The following is a 15,672-nucleotide window of genomic DNA, read 5'->3' on the forward strand; positions in this document are numbered from 1 at the left end:
ATCCCAAAGGTGGCCACACCTAAACGCTCAATGCAGGATATTTATTATGAGTAGGCCGATGACATCAATCTATAGTAGTCATGTTACTCCTTACAGGGTTTTAGACATGTTATGTTTTCTTGCATGTTGAGGAAGTTCCACAGACCTTACAGAGGTGTGAGCCTATACCTCTTCTTGCATCAGCTGTTGGAAATCTATAAAACAAAAAGCTGTTCAATATCACTAAAGCTACAAAATTTTATGTAACAAAAAAGCGAATTTACTGGATAACCAAATAAACTGTTGTAAAAAAAAAAAAAAAAAAAAAAAAAAAAAAACATACTTTTTCATACAGTACCCCACAAGTTTCATGGCATCTGAATCACAATCCTTGAGTTTTGCTGCAAGTCCTAAATTCTTACCATTCCAACTTTTGCACATTATCTTCCTGAGGTTTACACTTTCATCGCATACGAACCACACGTTCCTACCACTGGTTTCACAGATAAAAATGAATGTATACATGCTATGTATTGTATACATATTTCTGTGTATGGTTCATATACCTAAACAAATACATGTGGATAAATCACTTGTTAGCCACAACACCAGTCACACCGGGTTGCATGTGAGAGAAGGGGAAAGGAAGATCGATGAATGTGCAGCCACATTGTGAAAAAACACAAACAAATGAGGTGTCTCACCACTGTTGGGAAAAAAAAAAAAAAAAAAAAAAATCATGCACTGAGTTTTAGATGTGATGGCACTGCACTGCTGCATCATGCCAGATATCAGGACAACACACACACACACACACACACACACACACACATAAACACAGTTTTACCACCAGTGGTGCAGTCCTGTGCCACACTAAATATCAAGACAAAACACACACAATTTTAGATAGTGTGGCACTGTACCACCACAGCACTGCATTACACCAGATATGAGGACAACACACACACACACACACACACACACACACACACACACACACAAACACACACACACACAGAGGACAGCAACAAAGATAGTGCCAGAAATGATATTAACAACATGGAAGAAAGAAGAGAAAGGGGAGACTTGATAACAATGTACAAATTAATAAATCATATGGAAAAGGTGGACAGACAAATTTTGGACATGCATATGGATGAGGGGACAAGGTGTACGAGAGGATGTAAAAAAAAAAGCAAATGTCTCAGTGTCACTAAGAAATATAGTTTCTTATACTGAAGCATTGATCTCTGGAATAGTTTAAGTGAGGAGGAGGTTACAGCTGTCAGTGTGAGCAAATTTAAAGAGAAATTTGATAACTGTAGATATGGTGCGTGCACACACACACACACACACACACACACACACACACACACACACACACACACACACACACACACACACACTCACAGTTTTAGATGCAATAGTGATGCACTGCCACAGTGCTGCATCACACTATATGTGAGGACAAAACAAACACACACACACACACACACACACACACAGTTCTGGGCCATGTGGTTGGAATAAATACGCGTTTTCCAGTGTTTTCAGTACCCCAAGTTTCCGACCCTTGAATTTAATGCTATGCCTACAGAAGAAAGCAAGCACAAAACTCAGGAGGGTACTGTAATTCATCTCTGTTTCATTTGTTGTAGTGAAACTTAACTTCTAAGCAGGCTACACATACATAAGCAGTAACAAAATAGCATGGCAGGAAAAGTTCATTCACATCTTAAACAGGTGAAAAGTATTCAATTTGCAATTCTGTAAATAGCGTGTAAACTTACCCTTCTCTTGAGCTCCTGAAGAAACTTTATATTCATGTTCATTGATGATCTTGTTTACAAGTTTTCCAACAGCTGGTGAATCAGACCAAAACAAGCCTTCTTCTCTTCCACTTTGTTTTCCAGCCTCTACTTCCAGACAATGTTCCAAATATCTCAATATCTGGGAAATAATAACATGCTTATTAAGGTCTGGACCTTAGATAAGGTTAAAGATTTTGATCCATAAAAAAATAATAAATAAAAAGATAAAATAAATAGCCAATGGACTAAGAGAGTGGTGTGAATGAATATGAATGTGGAAGTTGTGAGCCTTGTCTTCGATAAAGCCCCTGTTCCACATTCAAGGTTCTTATCCCGACAGCACCAAAAATAGTAGTCATATCTCTGTTGTGATGCAGTTTTTGTGGTCAGTCATGATGAGTCTTAAAGGTCATAGGTCATTGTGAGGCTGTTACAATTTTTTTTGTGCATGTTTTAAAAAATTATGGAGCTCAACGACTATTCAATCCATCATAGTGCTGTCATGACACTGCTGTGACAGTCATAGGTCTGTCGTGACGCAATCATGATGAAAAAAATATTGCAACAGCACAATGACAAAGCTATGACTGTCATGATTGCATCATGACAAACTTGACAGTGCATCACAACAGAGCTAATAATTCTGACAGTTGTTTGACAGTTCAAAATACTGCATCATGGTGAACCCAAGAATAAGTCACGGTAATGCTGCATAAATGACGCATGCATCAAGACAGAACTACAACTGTGTCATGACAACATCATAACAGAGCTAATAGCTATAGCAGCTTGGATAACACGGCAACACAGGTGCACACACGTGGCAGCACAGTGTTGTCAATTTAATCAGAAAGCTGTGATTTACATGTATATATTATGTCATTTCTTGCACTATGTATACAAGACTGCTCAAATGTATAAATAAAAATGTGTACATAAAAGTATGAAAGCATGTATGCAATGTTTAATGTGTGATTAGTATGTGAATGTGTTTCCCATTTTTGCACTAAATAAAACGTAGTAACATTACTTAGCCTCCCTACCTGCATTTTTTCCCCTTCTTTGCCCTAACAAAGGACAACAGTTTTGTGATAGGATTAGGAACTCTGTATGAATGAAGCATGTGTATGAAGGAATGAATGTATGTATTGTACATATAATGTTTGAATTAAATTAATTAATAAATAGAAAAAATGTTAAATGATACAGAATACAATTAAAAATGAAATAAAAAAATACAATAAATAAACCTTGGCCTAATAACCACACTAGGATAATGGCCACAAAAAAATGTCCACACTCTGCTCTTATGCTGTTCCTCAACAATGTTGGACCAATACACAAAAGATATGTTTGCTTCTCAAACAGAATCCTTTACAATGATGCCCATCAGGAGCAGGATGCACCACCAACAAAGAACAAAAAGATGCAAGAAGTGATTGATGTGGTGAGGGAAGAAGCTGAAGACAAGAGAAACACACTGTCACATGCATGGGAGGAGGAAGAGATGCTCATGCCACCCCTGCAAAGGTATCTGGGGCTATGGTGGACGTCCAATCCCTTTTTATATTCCCCATGGTTGTCCATGGGTGGCTTAACTGTGATGCTATTGTGACACTGTCATGACACCATCATGACTCTGTCATGACTTTGTCGTGACGGTCTTGCCCATTGTCACTTTGTTGTGATGGCAAAAAAGACCGTTAAATTTTGATATCCCACAAATCGTGACGCTGTCATGGTGCTGTCGTGTTGTTGTGATAGTTATAGGTCCGTTGTAATGCTGTCATGACATTGTCATGACTCTGCTGTGACAGACCAATATTCGTGATCAAAGGTCACAACTGCACCAAAAATGCTATTCTTGGCACTACCATGACGAGAATCTTGAATGTGCGATAAGGGCTTAACCCCTTTTTTGTGGGAAACAGCTTTGGTATATGTATGTAACTTGAAATTCAAAGAAATGGCATGCATATTTTCTTTCAATGTGAGATGTTCATATTAAGGACAACAAAGCCTACAGATTATATGAATTTCTTTCAAGAAACAGGTAATGACTTACCTGTTCCATAACTGGTATAGAGAAGGGAACAGGCTGGTTGGCAACATCAAGCCATTTTCTTCTTGGGAGAGCATCAACACGTTCCATGACATACTTGATTACTGCAGTGAATGGTGGAGCATGATAGGTTGGAGTGCCATCTTTGGCTTCCTTAACTGGCTTGTAAAGCTGCCGTCGTGACTCAAGCCGAATGTCATCATGACTGCCAAAGAAAGTAAACATATTCAACATGATTTAAAAATACATGTTTAAATGTTTGATGCATGTCATAAATAACAAATGAAAAGAACTCATTCACAAGGGTGGAAAACCACCCAATGAGAAAAAAAAAAGAGAGAGAGAGAGAGAGAGAGAGAGAGAGAGAGAGAGAGAGAGAGAGAGAGAGAGAGAGAGAGAGAGAGAGAGAGAGAGAGAGAGAGAGAGAGAGAGAGAGAGAGAGAGAGAGAGAGAGAGAGAGAGAGAGAGAGAAGTAATTGCTATGTTTTTGTAAATCATGAAAAGTCTTAAAGAGATAAATAATAATACAAAAACAAAAGGACTCACGAATCTCCTGTGGCCACCATTAAAATGAAACGAGATGGGACATGGTCTTGAGGAAACACTGATGCAGCATAGTGAACAGCAGTCCGTCTCAACTGTGCATTGTGGTGCAAGACATGCTCTGATAACAGAATGCAGAGCTCATCTTGGCTTGTGGTACTCAGCTGCTTACACACAGGAGCCACCATAGACAAAGCTTCCTGGACAGCTAATAGTACATCACCTTCTTCCTGAGTAAGAGCATTCATCAAGGTCTGAAGATAATGAAGCTGTGAAGGATGGGAAAGCAGAAGATTCGGCAGCTTCACAGACAGCTTTGCCAGGGCTCCATATGCCAGGGATCTAAGTCTGGCATCACACTTTTCCTCTTCAATGACCTTCACCACTCCCCCAAACAGGACACTTCCAACAGGTGAGAGCTTCTCCTTGTCAGCATTGAAGGCCATGTGATGGAGGAATGTAACACCATGCTGCTTCAACTTTGCATTGGTATTCTGACCCCACAGGCATTCAAAAAATACCTTCAGGGCAAGTGGGGCATAATTGCAAGCTTCTTTTGACTTCAGGAGGTATGGCATTAGTTTCAGTCGGATTCTTGTGTTTCCAGGATTTTTAAATTTGTCCTGTGCAATTCTGTCCTTTGGTATCAATGTTCCTAAGAACAGAACATACAGTGGGGCAATAATAGGATTGGCATCCCAGTCAATACTTCCATCGATTCTTCTGAGGTGTAGTTCTGCTGCATTGGCCACAGAAAACCTAGTATCTGCTGCACCAATAATCAGAGGCAGAGCAACGGATGATGGAGGCAGCACATCGGAACTCAGGAACTTGACAACACAGACTTTCAGCTTCTCTAAGTCTTCTGGTTTTGGTGGCGAGTCACCAGTTACCCTTTTGAATGTGTAGAAACTCATCCCAGCAGGCACACCAGGCACAGGTGGCCCATCTCCGTTGTCCTGAGGAGTGTCTGCAGCCCTCAGCTGAGACAGTGGTGTGGCACTGCAAATACATAAAAGAAATTAGTAAGTCTCAATAATCATATATAGATGAAATGAATCAGTAAATGGCACATGAAATTTACTGACAAATGGCAAACATTACACATAAGAAGCAACAACAATTGCATTTGGTATCTAATGAATGTATACTTATGAACTTTCTGTAATGAATAAGAAAAAAAGACATTGAAGTTCCTGCACCCAAGCTATACAACTGACCCATATGGCAGCAGTAACAGGTCCAACATGAAATCAAGCAAGAGTTTGGCCACTGCAGGCTTGTCTCGCAGACCAAAGAGGGAGGCGGTCTTTTCAGCTGTATCTGGAAACTTCATGTGACCAAAAACGGGCACCATAAGCAGCAGCAAACTGTAAAACAGCAATTGAAGAGCAAATTGTTTTAAATTTACAAACTTAACTCAACTAATAAATAAACCTGCATCAATGCAAAAATTCAGCTGGTCTTGTTTAGCATCAAAGATATAGAAAAATGTTATACAAGTACAAATTTTTCAAATGAAAAATTGACAAAACTAATAAAATGCATTTTTCAAATATTCATGAATTGCTAAATAAGTTTGCAAATTCAATAGAGAAACTGTTCAAATCCACAGACAACAAACAACTTTCAAAATTGCACATTCATTATGAGGTGAACATAAATAAGACTTTATGAAGACACTACTGTATTTCCTTAAACACACGAGGCCATGGGTACTCCACAAAATATAATGGGGCCTGGTGGCTTGGTGGTACACTGCTTATTTTACAATTTAAACGTTGTAAGTTCAGTGTTGGTTTTAGGAGAAAAAGTTTTCTCTTGTGCACCTAGCTGGTGATATATAACTTATACCTATTCATCTATCAATCTATATATATATATATACCAAGCTGGCCTACACAAAGCAACACACCCACACACACTCATTCATACTATCATCCCTATTAGTCCCTGGTGGAAAGGAAGTAGGGCAACCCTACTACATCCTAGGAGCTTAGGCCTAAATGATTTAAATAAATGTGTAATATTTTTTTCCCTCCATACTTACCCATCTTGGTGTTGTGCTGGTTTGTTCTCCAAGCAATTCAGCATTAAGGGAAGCAGCTCCACCTGTTTGTTGATATCCAGCCTTGGGTAGCCCATCTTTATGTAGATGATGGAGAAATTCTGGAAGCATGATATATCATTGCTAAGTATACATTATGAACAGCTTTCCTGATGGTAACTTCACATATCTATGAATTTCTTTTCCTCTAACTTCCAAATCTAGAGGCTATTTCTTGTACACTTGAGCATGGACATATACATAGTCAATCTTGATTTTCCTATAACATTTTTTATATTTATCCTTATAGTTTCTGCTCCATGTTTAATACAATATAGAACATTGCCTTACACACACAGTTCTTTCCGTATGTATTAGCTCAGACACATCATACCTTACATGGGAATTATTATTATTATTTTGTTGCTCTATACATAACTTCAGGTAGCTTTTCTTCCTATCATGAATTATTGATTTGTAATGTATTCCACATCTATATCTCTAAAACACACATTGGATATAAATACTCTCTCTCCATCATCACACACCCTTTTAACTGTTACATTCCTGCCTTATGTTCCTGCATATCACTTTTCATATGATGCTCTTTTACTTTACTCTCTCTATCTATCAGTGCTTGCACAAACTTGCATGCATGGACTCTAGCAATGGATACATTTCAAAGCAACTTTAAAATAATTAATAAGTAAAGCAACCATTTATGAGTGATCACATAATACTCACAGTCACAAAGGAAGTAGCACCAGGGTCTTGGTACTGGGTCATCAAGGCCTCCACTGGCAGCTGGATGTGCTCATGGTCCTTAACACGACGATTCACATGAATCAGTAATTCCATTACCTGGAAGAAAACATCACTCATGTCAAACAAACAGAAGTAAAAAAAATAAATAAATAAATAAAAAAAATAAAAGTAAAATAAAATATTTACATTTATATTTGTACATACACACTTACACTAAATTTTCATCAAAGTATCTGGAATTTTCAACAAATGGCCCAGAATTCTTTTTATTTTTTTATGGATAATATCCAGCATGTCCCAACCTGTGAATTCCTGTCCTGGCATCCCCAAAGAGACATTAATTACCTTCTTCCTGACAGATTCATGGGGGGAGGCTAGTTTGAGGATGACTGGGGCCAAGAACTTGTGCAGTTCCTCCTGCAGTGCATCATCAGTGGCAGCTGAGCCGATGCGAAGGAAGACTCGTTCCACCAGTACTGTGTGATGAGGGAAGCATGAAGCAATCCTATGTTTGGACAAGAGGAGAGTAAAGTACGTCACAAGTGTAATTATGATCAATGGTGTAGATGACAAGCCTGAGTGATACTGTAGTTTCATACAACACACTGCTCATACACATGGCTGGCATCCTATTGTACATCTCACTATTTGGAGTATTTTTAACCCCTGCATCATCTGTTAAAAATCAACATCTGTGTTAGTTATGAAGTTTCAAGATTTAATAAAATTTGTCATATTTCTGCTTTACAGGGTCTCTCAATGATTAATGAAAAACAAACATGTTCTACTTTTGTCAGAGCTTTCTTGGTTGAGGTGAAGTTCAGTGTATCTATACAATGTTCAACTAATCAAATGATGCCACTGGTTTAGCCAGCCAATCACCATTGTCCACTATAGGTTCACTAAATGTTGTTAATTACAAGCCTTATCATTCCGCCTAAGTTAACTGTTTTCAAGGAGTGCCCAGCTATGAGGGTATAACATTTAGTTTTGAAATGTTTTTCATCATCACAAGGCTGAGACTGGAGCAATGATGTTAATTTAACTTGAAACAGAAGTTAGTCCTACTGGAGGGACTTGTCTCTTGGGTTAGAAGGTTAAATATTCTGCTATATTTAATTTTTCAATACCCTTCACTGACGTGAGACCAAGATATTGACATATGAGTTTTAGTGCGACCATATCTCTCTTGATATTATCAAAAATTACGAGATGTACATGATGCAGTGTTTGGAGGTTGCTGCTTATCGAAACAATACCCTGAGAATTAATCTACCAAGAAACGACAATAAACTGCACCCCTCTACTCGCACTGACACCTTACTTGGCTGCTGCACCCCTCAACCTCTGACAACACCCTGAGGGGTCACACTGGTCCCTCTACCTCTACCGACACACCTGACCTGGCTGCTGCACCCCTCGACCCCTGACAGCAGCCTGAGGGTCGCACCGCCACACAAGTACTCACGAAGCTCATCCTCCAAGTTGGGTTGGGCCGCGGCACTCATCAGACACCTTCACGCCTCACACTGGGCTGCCTTTCTTGCTAGTCCCTTGCTTGCTGTCCCCTCACACCTGCCTTCTATGCTTCTCTCGCCTAACTGCAGTCTGAGTGGTTCCTGCAGCGCCGTAGGTAGTGCAGTGCGGCCTATGTTGTTTGGTCTGCCTCGTCACTGCCAGCTGATTCAAGGTGCTGTCCTGGCTCTGGGACGGTATTATATTTACTGCCATCCATACATTGTCTTGCAGGTGAAACATTAAAGTATACCCTCTATCTTATTTCTTACTTAAAATCAAGTATATAAATAAAGCTTCTGTGGGCCTTAGGACAGTGGTTACTTGAAATTAATAACTTACATTTTGGTGGAGATCTGCCAAAGCACAACAATGGTTTTTGGCTGCAAACGATGCAGGTCACAAGAAGAGGGAGAAGAGCTGGAAGGTGACAAAACTTGAATGTTTCAACTCACAAAGGTTTTGTTGATATGGAAATAAAAGCTCGATTGTGATATAAGGAAACACACACACACACACGCGGAGAGAGAGAGAGAGAGAGAGAGAGAGAGAGAGAGAGAGAGAGAGAGAGAGAGAGAGAGAGAGAGAGAGAGAGAGAGAGAGATCCTCTGTATTCGTTAACCTTCAGCGTCTCCGTCAGGAGTCAGAAAACAAGCTGTAGAGAAAGAAACGTGGCATAAAACTTCTAGACCTTATCTTCTGTCAACCGTTCAACAATCCAGTTTCCCTGTCCAGTCTCTCTCTCTCTCTCTCTCTCTCTCTCTCTCTCTCTCTCTCTCTCTCTCTCTCTCTCTCTCTCTCTCTCTCTCTCTCTCTCTCTCAACTCGCCGGCTGGAACATTCCCTACATTCTATCTATTCGGTTCTATACAAATGAAAGTCAGAAACAAAATACAGAATAATCGCCCTCACACCCGACAGACGGAGTGAAAACCATCCCCTTATACTTCTCGCCAGCGTCGCTCCCTCACAGCGGCGCACTGAGGACTTCTGTTCAATACATACAATGCAACACACATTCTAACATCATTCCGCTCTCACATCGGCATTCCTCAGGCACAACGGATACACTACATGTTTTACTGGACACTGGCACGTAAAAGATTAGTCAGTACAGTTTACAATAATGTCTCAGGTAAGTAGGCCTGTATTCAGAAACGCTCTCTTTCTACTGCTATTTTCAAAGCCCACAGAGATGATTAGCAGAGTTCTCAAGAGTGTTTCTCTGTTAATAACGTAAAAAATTCGTCCACCTGTTATTAGAACCGTAAAAATACCATTAAAAACACGTATAACTTTAACTAGAACCTTTTGAAAGTAGATGAGGTGCGGCTCAGATGTGTTCTAGAATATGACGATTACCACGGCACGGCCCTCCATATGCAGCGTCGTGATGGAAGATGCAGCTGTGCAGTCGTTGAATTGATGTGCAACATGAAATCTGGCGGTGATGGGACGTAAAACTATCAGATTTAGTTTTGACCAGCAGTGTCTTCTGCGTGCCACTCTGTCACCCCCATCATGTGTGTGCATACCAAAAATGAAATATTCCACTAGTGCTCTCTCAGGAATGTGTACATGCGATGTGTATAACAAATTGTAACCAAATTATGTGATTATGAATTCCCAATGTGATTTTCGCTTTTATTATGTTTATGACTGAAAAAAGAAAATATAGGCTTTATAGCATTACACACTATTATGTAACCAGTCCCTCTGTCTTCCTCTCCATCGTCATCGCCATCTCATTTCCAAACATGGAGGTAGCTTGATTCACTAAGTTTACGAGACTAACACAGCTCTTAATCGCCAATAGCAGCCGACAGTACTTACACAGTACCTGTACCACAGTGCTGTGCCCAGCCAACTGAATCTCTTTCACTTCACTTTTTGTACCTCAAGGAGGCTTGCAAAGCTGAACGCTCTCCTGCAGCCACCTGGAATTATCGTGTGGTGATATTTTTTTCTTTTTTTTTTTTGAGAAAGGGGGGTGAAGAAATCAAGAGTTTGTACGAAGGCACGAGTAAGTAGGTACTTAAGTAAGAAGGGCTGTAGAAGTCAAAATTGGTGGGCTGCCTTCATTGCTATTGGTTATATTAATCTTTATAGTAGAGCACTTGGTGGCGTTGTTTCTTGGGGTGTCAGGAGGCCAGTGGCAAGGGATAGGTGTCTTTTACTGCATCTATACGGATGTACCTTAAATCTAATGATAACGCCACTTTTTGAGGGAAAAACAGTTACCCTACATCAAGACTGCCAAGGGGAGAGCCACACCTAAACCTTAACAATAATAGTGCTAGAAGACTACTTAATTTTAAGGTTTGTATAAAGGTAAGTATTTTTTTAAGAAACATCAAATTCCTAAAGCACCACAATATACGTAGTTATATACAACCATATACTACCAAGGGACATAAGAGTGGCCGATGGAAATCAAAGAAAAGTAAGTGTATTCAGTGTGTCATCGGTGTGAGATAAGATAAGGTACGTAAGTTTTAAAGACTCTAAATATTTAACTCCATTTCAGAAACAACTTACTCGAGACTAGCTCCAAGCTGTGCCTCACACACACACACACACATACTACTCTGTAATCTCTAAAACACCTGGCGTGGGACTGAAAGGGGACTGGGTTGACGCCTGTCCGTGGGGAGCTCCGAGACTCAGCATGATGGACCTTGTTTAATTAAATGTCTAAAGAAGAACTAATGGCGTCAAGTAGTAAACAAACAAATCTATTTAAAATTGAAATATTTATCTGGAGGAAAACGAGTTAAGAATCTCTGACTGACTGAGGCGTTAAAAGAAGTAAGAGTAATATATAAAAATATTTATTGATTATAATATAAGACAACTTTCAAGAACATTAAATAAATCCGTATAGCACATATCTTTATATATATATAACACATATATATTCATCTGTAAACAGTATCTTTTTAATTTTGGTATCTCACACTCACTCTAAACTACTGGCGCGGGCCCGAGTGGCGGCGGGAAGGGAGCTGCGAGTCTCCAGGGAGCTGATAAGTGTTCTCAACCAGAGACTCAGGCACGACACATTAGGTTGGGCCCCAGCTTCCAGGGGCGTAAAGTCCCAAGAGAATAGATGTTTTAATAGATGGGCTACAAGTTATAGACAGAGCAGAGTGATGGGCCGGGCGCCGCGCACAACACTGAACATTGACCAGCTACACGGGAGGCGCTACTACGGGGCACAAGCGGCGGGGCAGCGAGCCAGGCCGCCCTCCATTTCCACCCTGAACAGGTCCGAGCCGCCTCGTCCCATTCATCTTCGTAGTGAAACGCGAGGCGGACAGCGAGTGTTTGTCTACTCCATCAAGAACACAGACAGGGACAAAGTTGCGACACATCAAGTAGTACAGCACTGTGAGGAATATCATTGAAAAATGTTTAGATGAATTTGTTTTGACTTTTGCTAGCGATTCGATTGTTTAGTAGCATGAATACCTTCAGAATGGCAAGTGTTTGTTGTGAGTCGCCAGGGAGTGAGTGATATTCTGGGCGTTGAGCGCTGGCCCTAGGCCCGGGCACCTGTTTCGCGGCTGAGCAATGCGTGCGTCAGGAACACCACAGTTTATGTTCACTATGTGAGTGTTCATGCAACTACTGTCAGCACATACAGATAATTAATAGGCAGGTATTTACAAATTGCATTCGGTCTTAAATGGCGCCACGTGAGCTCCCTGTGCGAATGAGCTGTCATTACTGGCCGCCAAAATCAGGTGTTGAGGTTGTCGTGCCCTGGAGAGGCAGCATCCGCACCTGACGAGTGTGGCTGCCGGGGAATCGTGTAAGCGTCCCTGGTTGCGCTCGAATTCTTTGGACGGTGGTCCATTACTTGAGTTCTGTCTTAACAAGCCGCAGTTCTAAGACATTCGCACTTGCACAAACTGTCCATCGTACCATCGTACCAGCCTTGTTACCGCCAAATTTATATTTTCGAAACGCTAATGACTGATCTCCCCTCACCTATTGAACAAGAGACTAACCATTCAGATTAACCAACGCATTTCCGTTTGGTAGTGACGTAAGAACACCTTAGCGGGTGGTGCACAAACCAGCATGCGGAGGAGAGGCGGAACTCACTGCTGCATGGAAGAGCATGGCATAGGTTCGTCTCTTGTTCTACGTAGTCTTTCTCCCTTTGATTCTTGCGACAGGAGCAGCCTTTTAGCGATTTAGTAGAAACACGTAACACAAACATTGAAGAGCAAGGTTTCCAAAGATAAATTGTCGGAACACTCAGATGAGCGATACCCGTTGGTTGACAGAACACTCAGAACGAAGCCCCCCCCTCAAACCCGCTAGATTTCAGTCAGAGAAAAAAAAGTTGAATATTTGTCCCTTACGAGAGCCAAGTATTAAGGAATTCAATAAGGAAATATGAAACATTAGAACACTCATAATTGTGTTTTCTTCATATAAACAGACTGTCCCGCTCTGATTCCACGCATCACGCAGCACAGCAGACCAGTCCTAATCAAGCCGTCCAGACATCTGAGGCTGATTGGTGAGTTTTAATGGATGAGATCAGAGGCGCAGCGTAGCCACCACGGAGGAAGGATAGGACCTGTGATCACCTGTCTACCTTCCCACACTGGGAACTTTACACACGCAACAGACGATAAATCAATACATAAATATATAAGACAGAGTAAATAACATAATTCAATAAGATAATAAATAAATTAATTACAAGATTCTTCATTAATTACCTAAATATCATAAGTAAAAAAATACACTTAATGGAATAAAGTAACATGAAGTAGTATAAAACAAATAAGATCGATTAGTTAATAAGCAAGTAAATACGTAAAGATTTTGAAGTTCCGTACTAATGTAAGCTAATTTGTGCGTACTGGATGTGTGTGTGTGTGTGTGTGTGTGTGTGTGTGTGTGTGTGTGTGTGTGTGTGTGTGTGTGTGTGTGTGATGGTCCTACGTCCTCACGCTGTAGGTACGTCTTTTTGTAAAGGCTTTGAGATTGAAATACATAATTTACGAACATACACGTCATTCAGTGTTTTTTTTTTTTTCTGGGCGAACATACTGATTTCATACAAAGAACGATCATCATCATCATTAGCATCATCATAATGTAGCAGTAGTAGTAGTAGTAGTAGTAGTAGTAGTAGTAGTAGTAGTAGTAGTAGTAGTAGTTGTTGTTGTTGTTGTTGTTGTTGTAGCGTGTACGCATATCGTATATTGTATGCGAAGTGAATACAGTAAAGAAATTAATGATAATGTACTACAGTACATAGTCACACACCTCATGATTTTTTTTTTTTTCATCTGTCCTTCCCATACCAGTTAATTACTCGCACAAACCTTCCTTCTTCACTCATTCAAGTTCCCCGTTCCTCTCACCTCGCTTGGCTTCACGTGTTGGCTTCAGAGGCAAATGACACACTCAGCTTATGTCGGGATATGAGCAAGAGAGGGAACCTTGGTGTGAATGTATGTACGAATGAGTGTGAATGTAACTTTCTGCATTAGTGAATTCGTGTTTGGCATATGGGAGTCAATAGGCAGAGAGTTGGTCAATGAGTGAAGGGGCGGGGAGCGGGGATGTGAGTCTCTATTATTTGAAATAAATCACCGTCTATCTCTACGGATTCGATGGACTAGGCTCCCTCTCGTCGATGATAACAATTATACACACACTATAATAGCAAAGGGACGCTGTTGTGGCGCTGTGGACGACGTGCTAAGAAGCCTTCACTCTATGAGACTTGAACAGCGCGAGGGAGGCGTGGCGTAGTTCGTTAGTAGTTAGTGATTCGTGGTTCCGTGTATGTTTATATCACCGGGATTGTTGCTGAAGGAAAGGGGAACAGAATGCAGGTGATGATGATGTTTTTTGTGACATCTTTCCTCCCATTGAAAGGATTTTTGTGATGTCAGTAATGAAGATCAACCCTTGGTGATACGGGCGTCTGTAATTTAGCTGACCAGGTGCATCTGCTGGCCTACAGGTGAGGCGAGGTAGTGTGAGGCGGGTCAGGGCTTCACTCAGGCTTGGGCATATCAGGGAGCGCCCCACCCGGAGCTGACTGGTGGTAGCGGGACCTTGCAGCGAAATCCTCGTTCTCCTCAGTGAGCTGATTGGCCGTGACCTCTACGCCGGGGTGCAGCGGCGTCACCACCACCTGGTCATATTCCGACGGCCGCTGCCTGCGTGAAGAAGAAATACAAGTTTTAGTTGCTGAGGAGGGATACAAGAATTACGAATGAAAACTCAGCAGTTAATTTTATATCTTTACAGACGGCCCTCCTTCTGTCTGAGCCGAGTGGTTCACGTACCCGACGCAAGCGAGAAATTTGTTCTTGATCCACAGAAGGAACACGAATTCAGTCGCGATACCAGGAGGTCCCCCCGGCGCTGCCTGGCCGATGTACACGTAGATGAGCAGCATGATGAGCAGAGTGGCCAGGCCGTACGCCCAGTGCACACAAAGCATCATGGCCAGCTTCACCCCTACCTGAGACACCAAACATAATTACTTCTCATGTTTATAAACAAGCTATGAAATTGTACTACAAAATAAGATATTAACATCTATAAATGGTAAAACTTTTAGCAGTAGACCGCGATTACTTCATGGGGGAGGAGGACTCACGCCAAGAAGAGACAGCCATCGGTTGCACAGGTGGTAGTACCACTGCGTGGGTTTGCTGGAGATGCCCATCACGCCCCCTACGCCGCCGGGGGACGGTGCTCCTCCCTCACTGGTCACACTGCTGCTTACGCCACCTTCCTCTGTCAAGGTAAATCGTCGCTATAACTGCCTTTTTAAGTGTTGCACATTATATAATGAAACGTAGATACATTAGAAATTGTGCCTCGCGTGACTCTGTCAAGCAAGACCAATAAAACATTACTCTTGTCTAAAGGTAACCCTCGCACCCCACCCCGCCCTCACCCTTG

At 41.3% G+C, this 15,672-nt stretch overlaps 2 protein-coding genes across 3 annotated transcripts in view; both read right to left on the minus strand.

Annotated features, from left to right (window-relative positions):
- The window catches only part of LOC135100753 (proteasome adapter and scaffold protein ECM29-like), a 28,019-nt gene extending 19,118 nt beyond the window's left edge, over nucleotides 1-8,901 (minus strand). The window contains 8 exon segments of the mRNA XM_064003993.1: nucleotides 1,770-1,929; nucleotides 3,856-4,057; nucleotides 4,399-5,397; nucleotides 5,616-5,765; nucleotides 6,446-6,564; nucleotides 7,187-7,303; nucleotides 7,553-7,683; nucleotides 8,676-8,901. Coding sequence (XP_063860063.1) covers nucleotides 1,770-1,929; nucleotides 3,856-4,057; nucleotides 4,399-5,397; nucleotides 5,616-5,765; nucleotides 6,446-6,564; nucleotides 7,187-7,303; nucleotides 7,553-7,683; nucleotides 8,676-8,715 — 1,918 coding nt within the window. The 5' untranslated portion in view covers nucleotides 8,716-8,901.
- Nucleotides 8,902-11,536: 2,635 nt separating this feature from the next.
- LOC135100754 (solute carrier family 12 member 8-like) overlaps nucleotides 11,537-15,672 on the minus strand; it is a 57,852-nt gene continuing 53,716 nt past the window's right edge. For both annotated transcript variants that reach the window (XM_064003994.1, XM_064003995.1), the window contains exons 11-14: nucleotides 15,668-15,672; nucleotides 15,365-15,504; nucleotides 15,048-15,226; nucleotides 11,537-14,918 (exon numbers count right to left, since the gene is read on the minus strand). The exon at nucleotides 15,668-15,672 is cut by the window's right edge and continues 83 nt beyond it. In XM_064003994.1, coding sequence (XP_063860064.1) covers nucleotides 14,753-14,918; nucleotides 15,048-15,226; nucleotides 15,365-15,504; nucleotides 15,668-15,672 — 490 coding nt within the window. In that variant the 3' untranslated portion in view covers nucleotides 11,537-14,752. The remainder of the gene's footprint in view (nucleotides 14,919-15,047; nucleotides 15,227-15,364; nucleotides 15,505-15,667) is intronic.

The sequence above is a fragment of the Scylla paramamosain genome, chromosome 5 (genome assembly GCF_035594125.1).
Source record: "Scylla paramamosain isolate STU-SP2022 chromosome 5, ASM3559412v1, whole genome shotgun sequence".
NCBI lineage: Eukaryota > Metazoa > Arthropoda > Malacostraca > Decapoda > Portunidae > Scylla > Scylla paramamosain.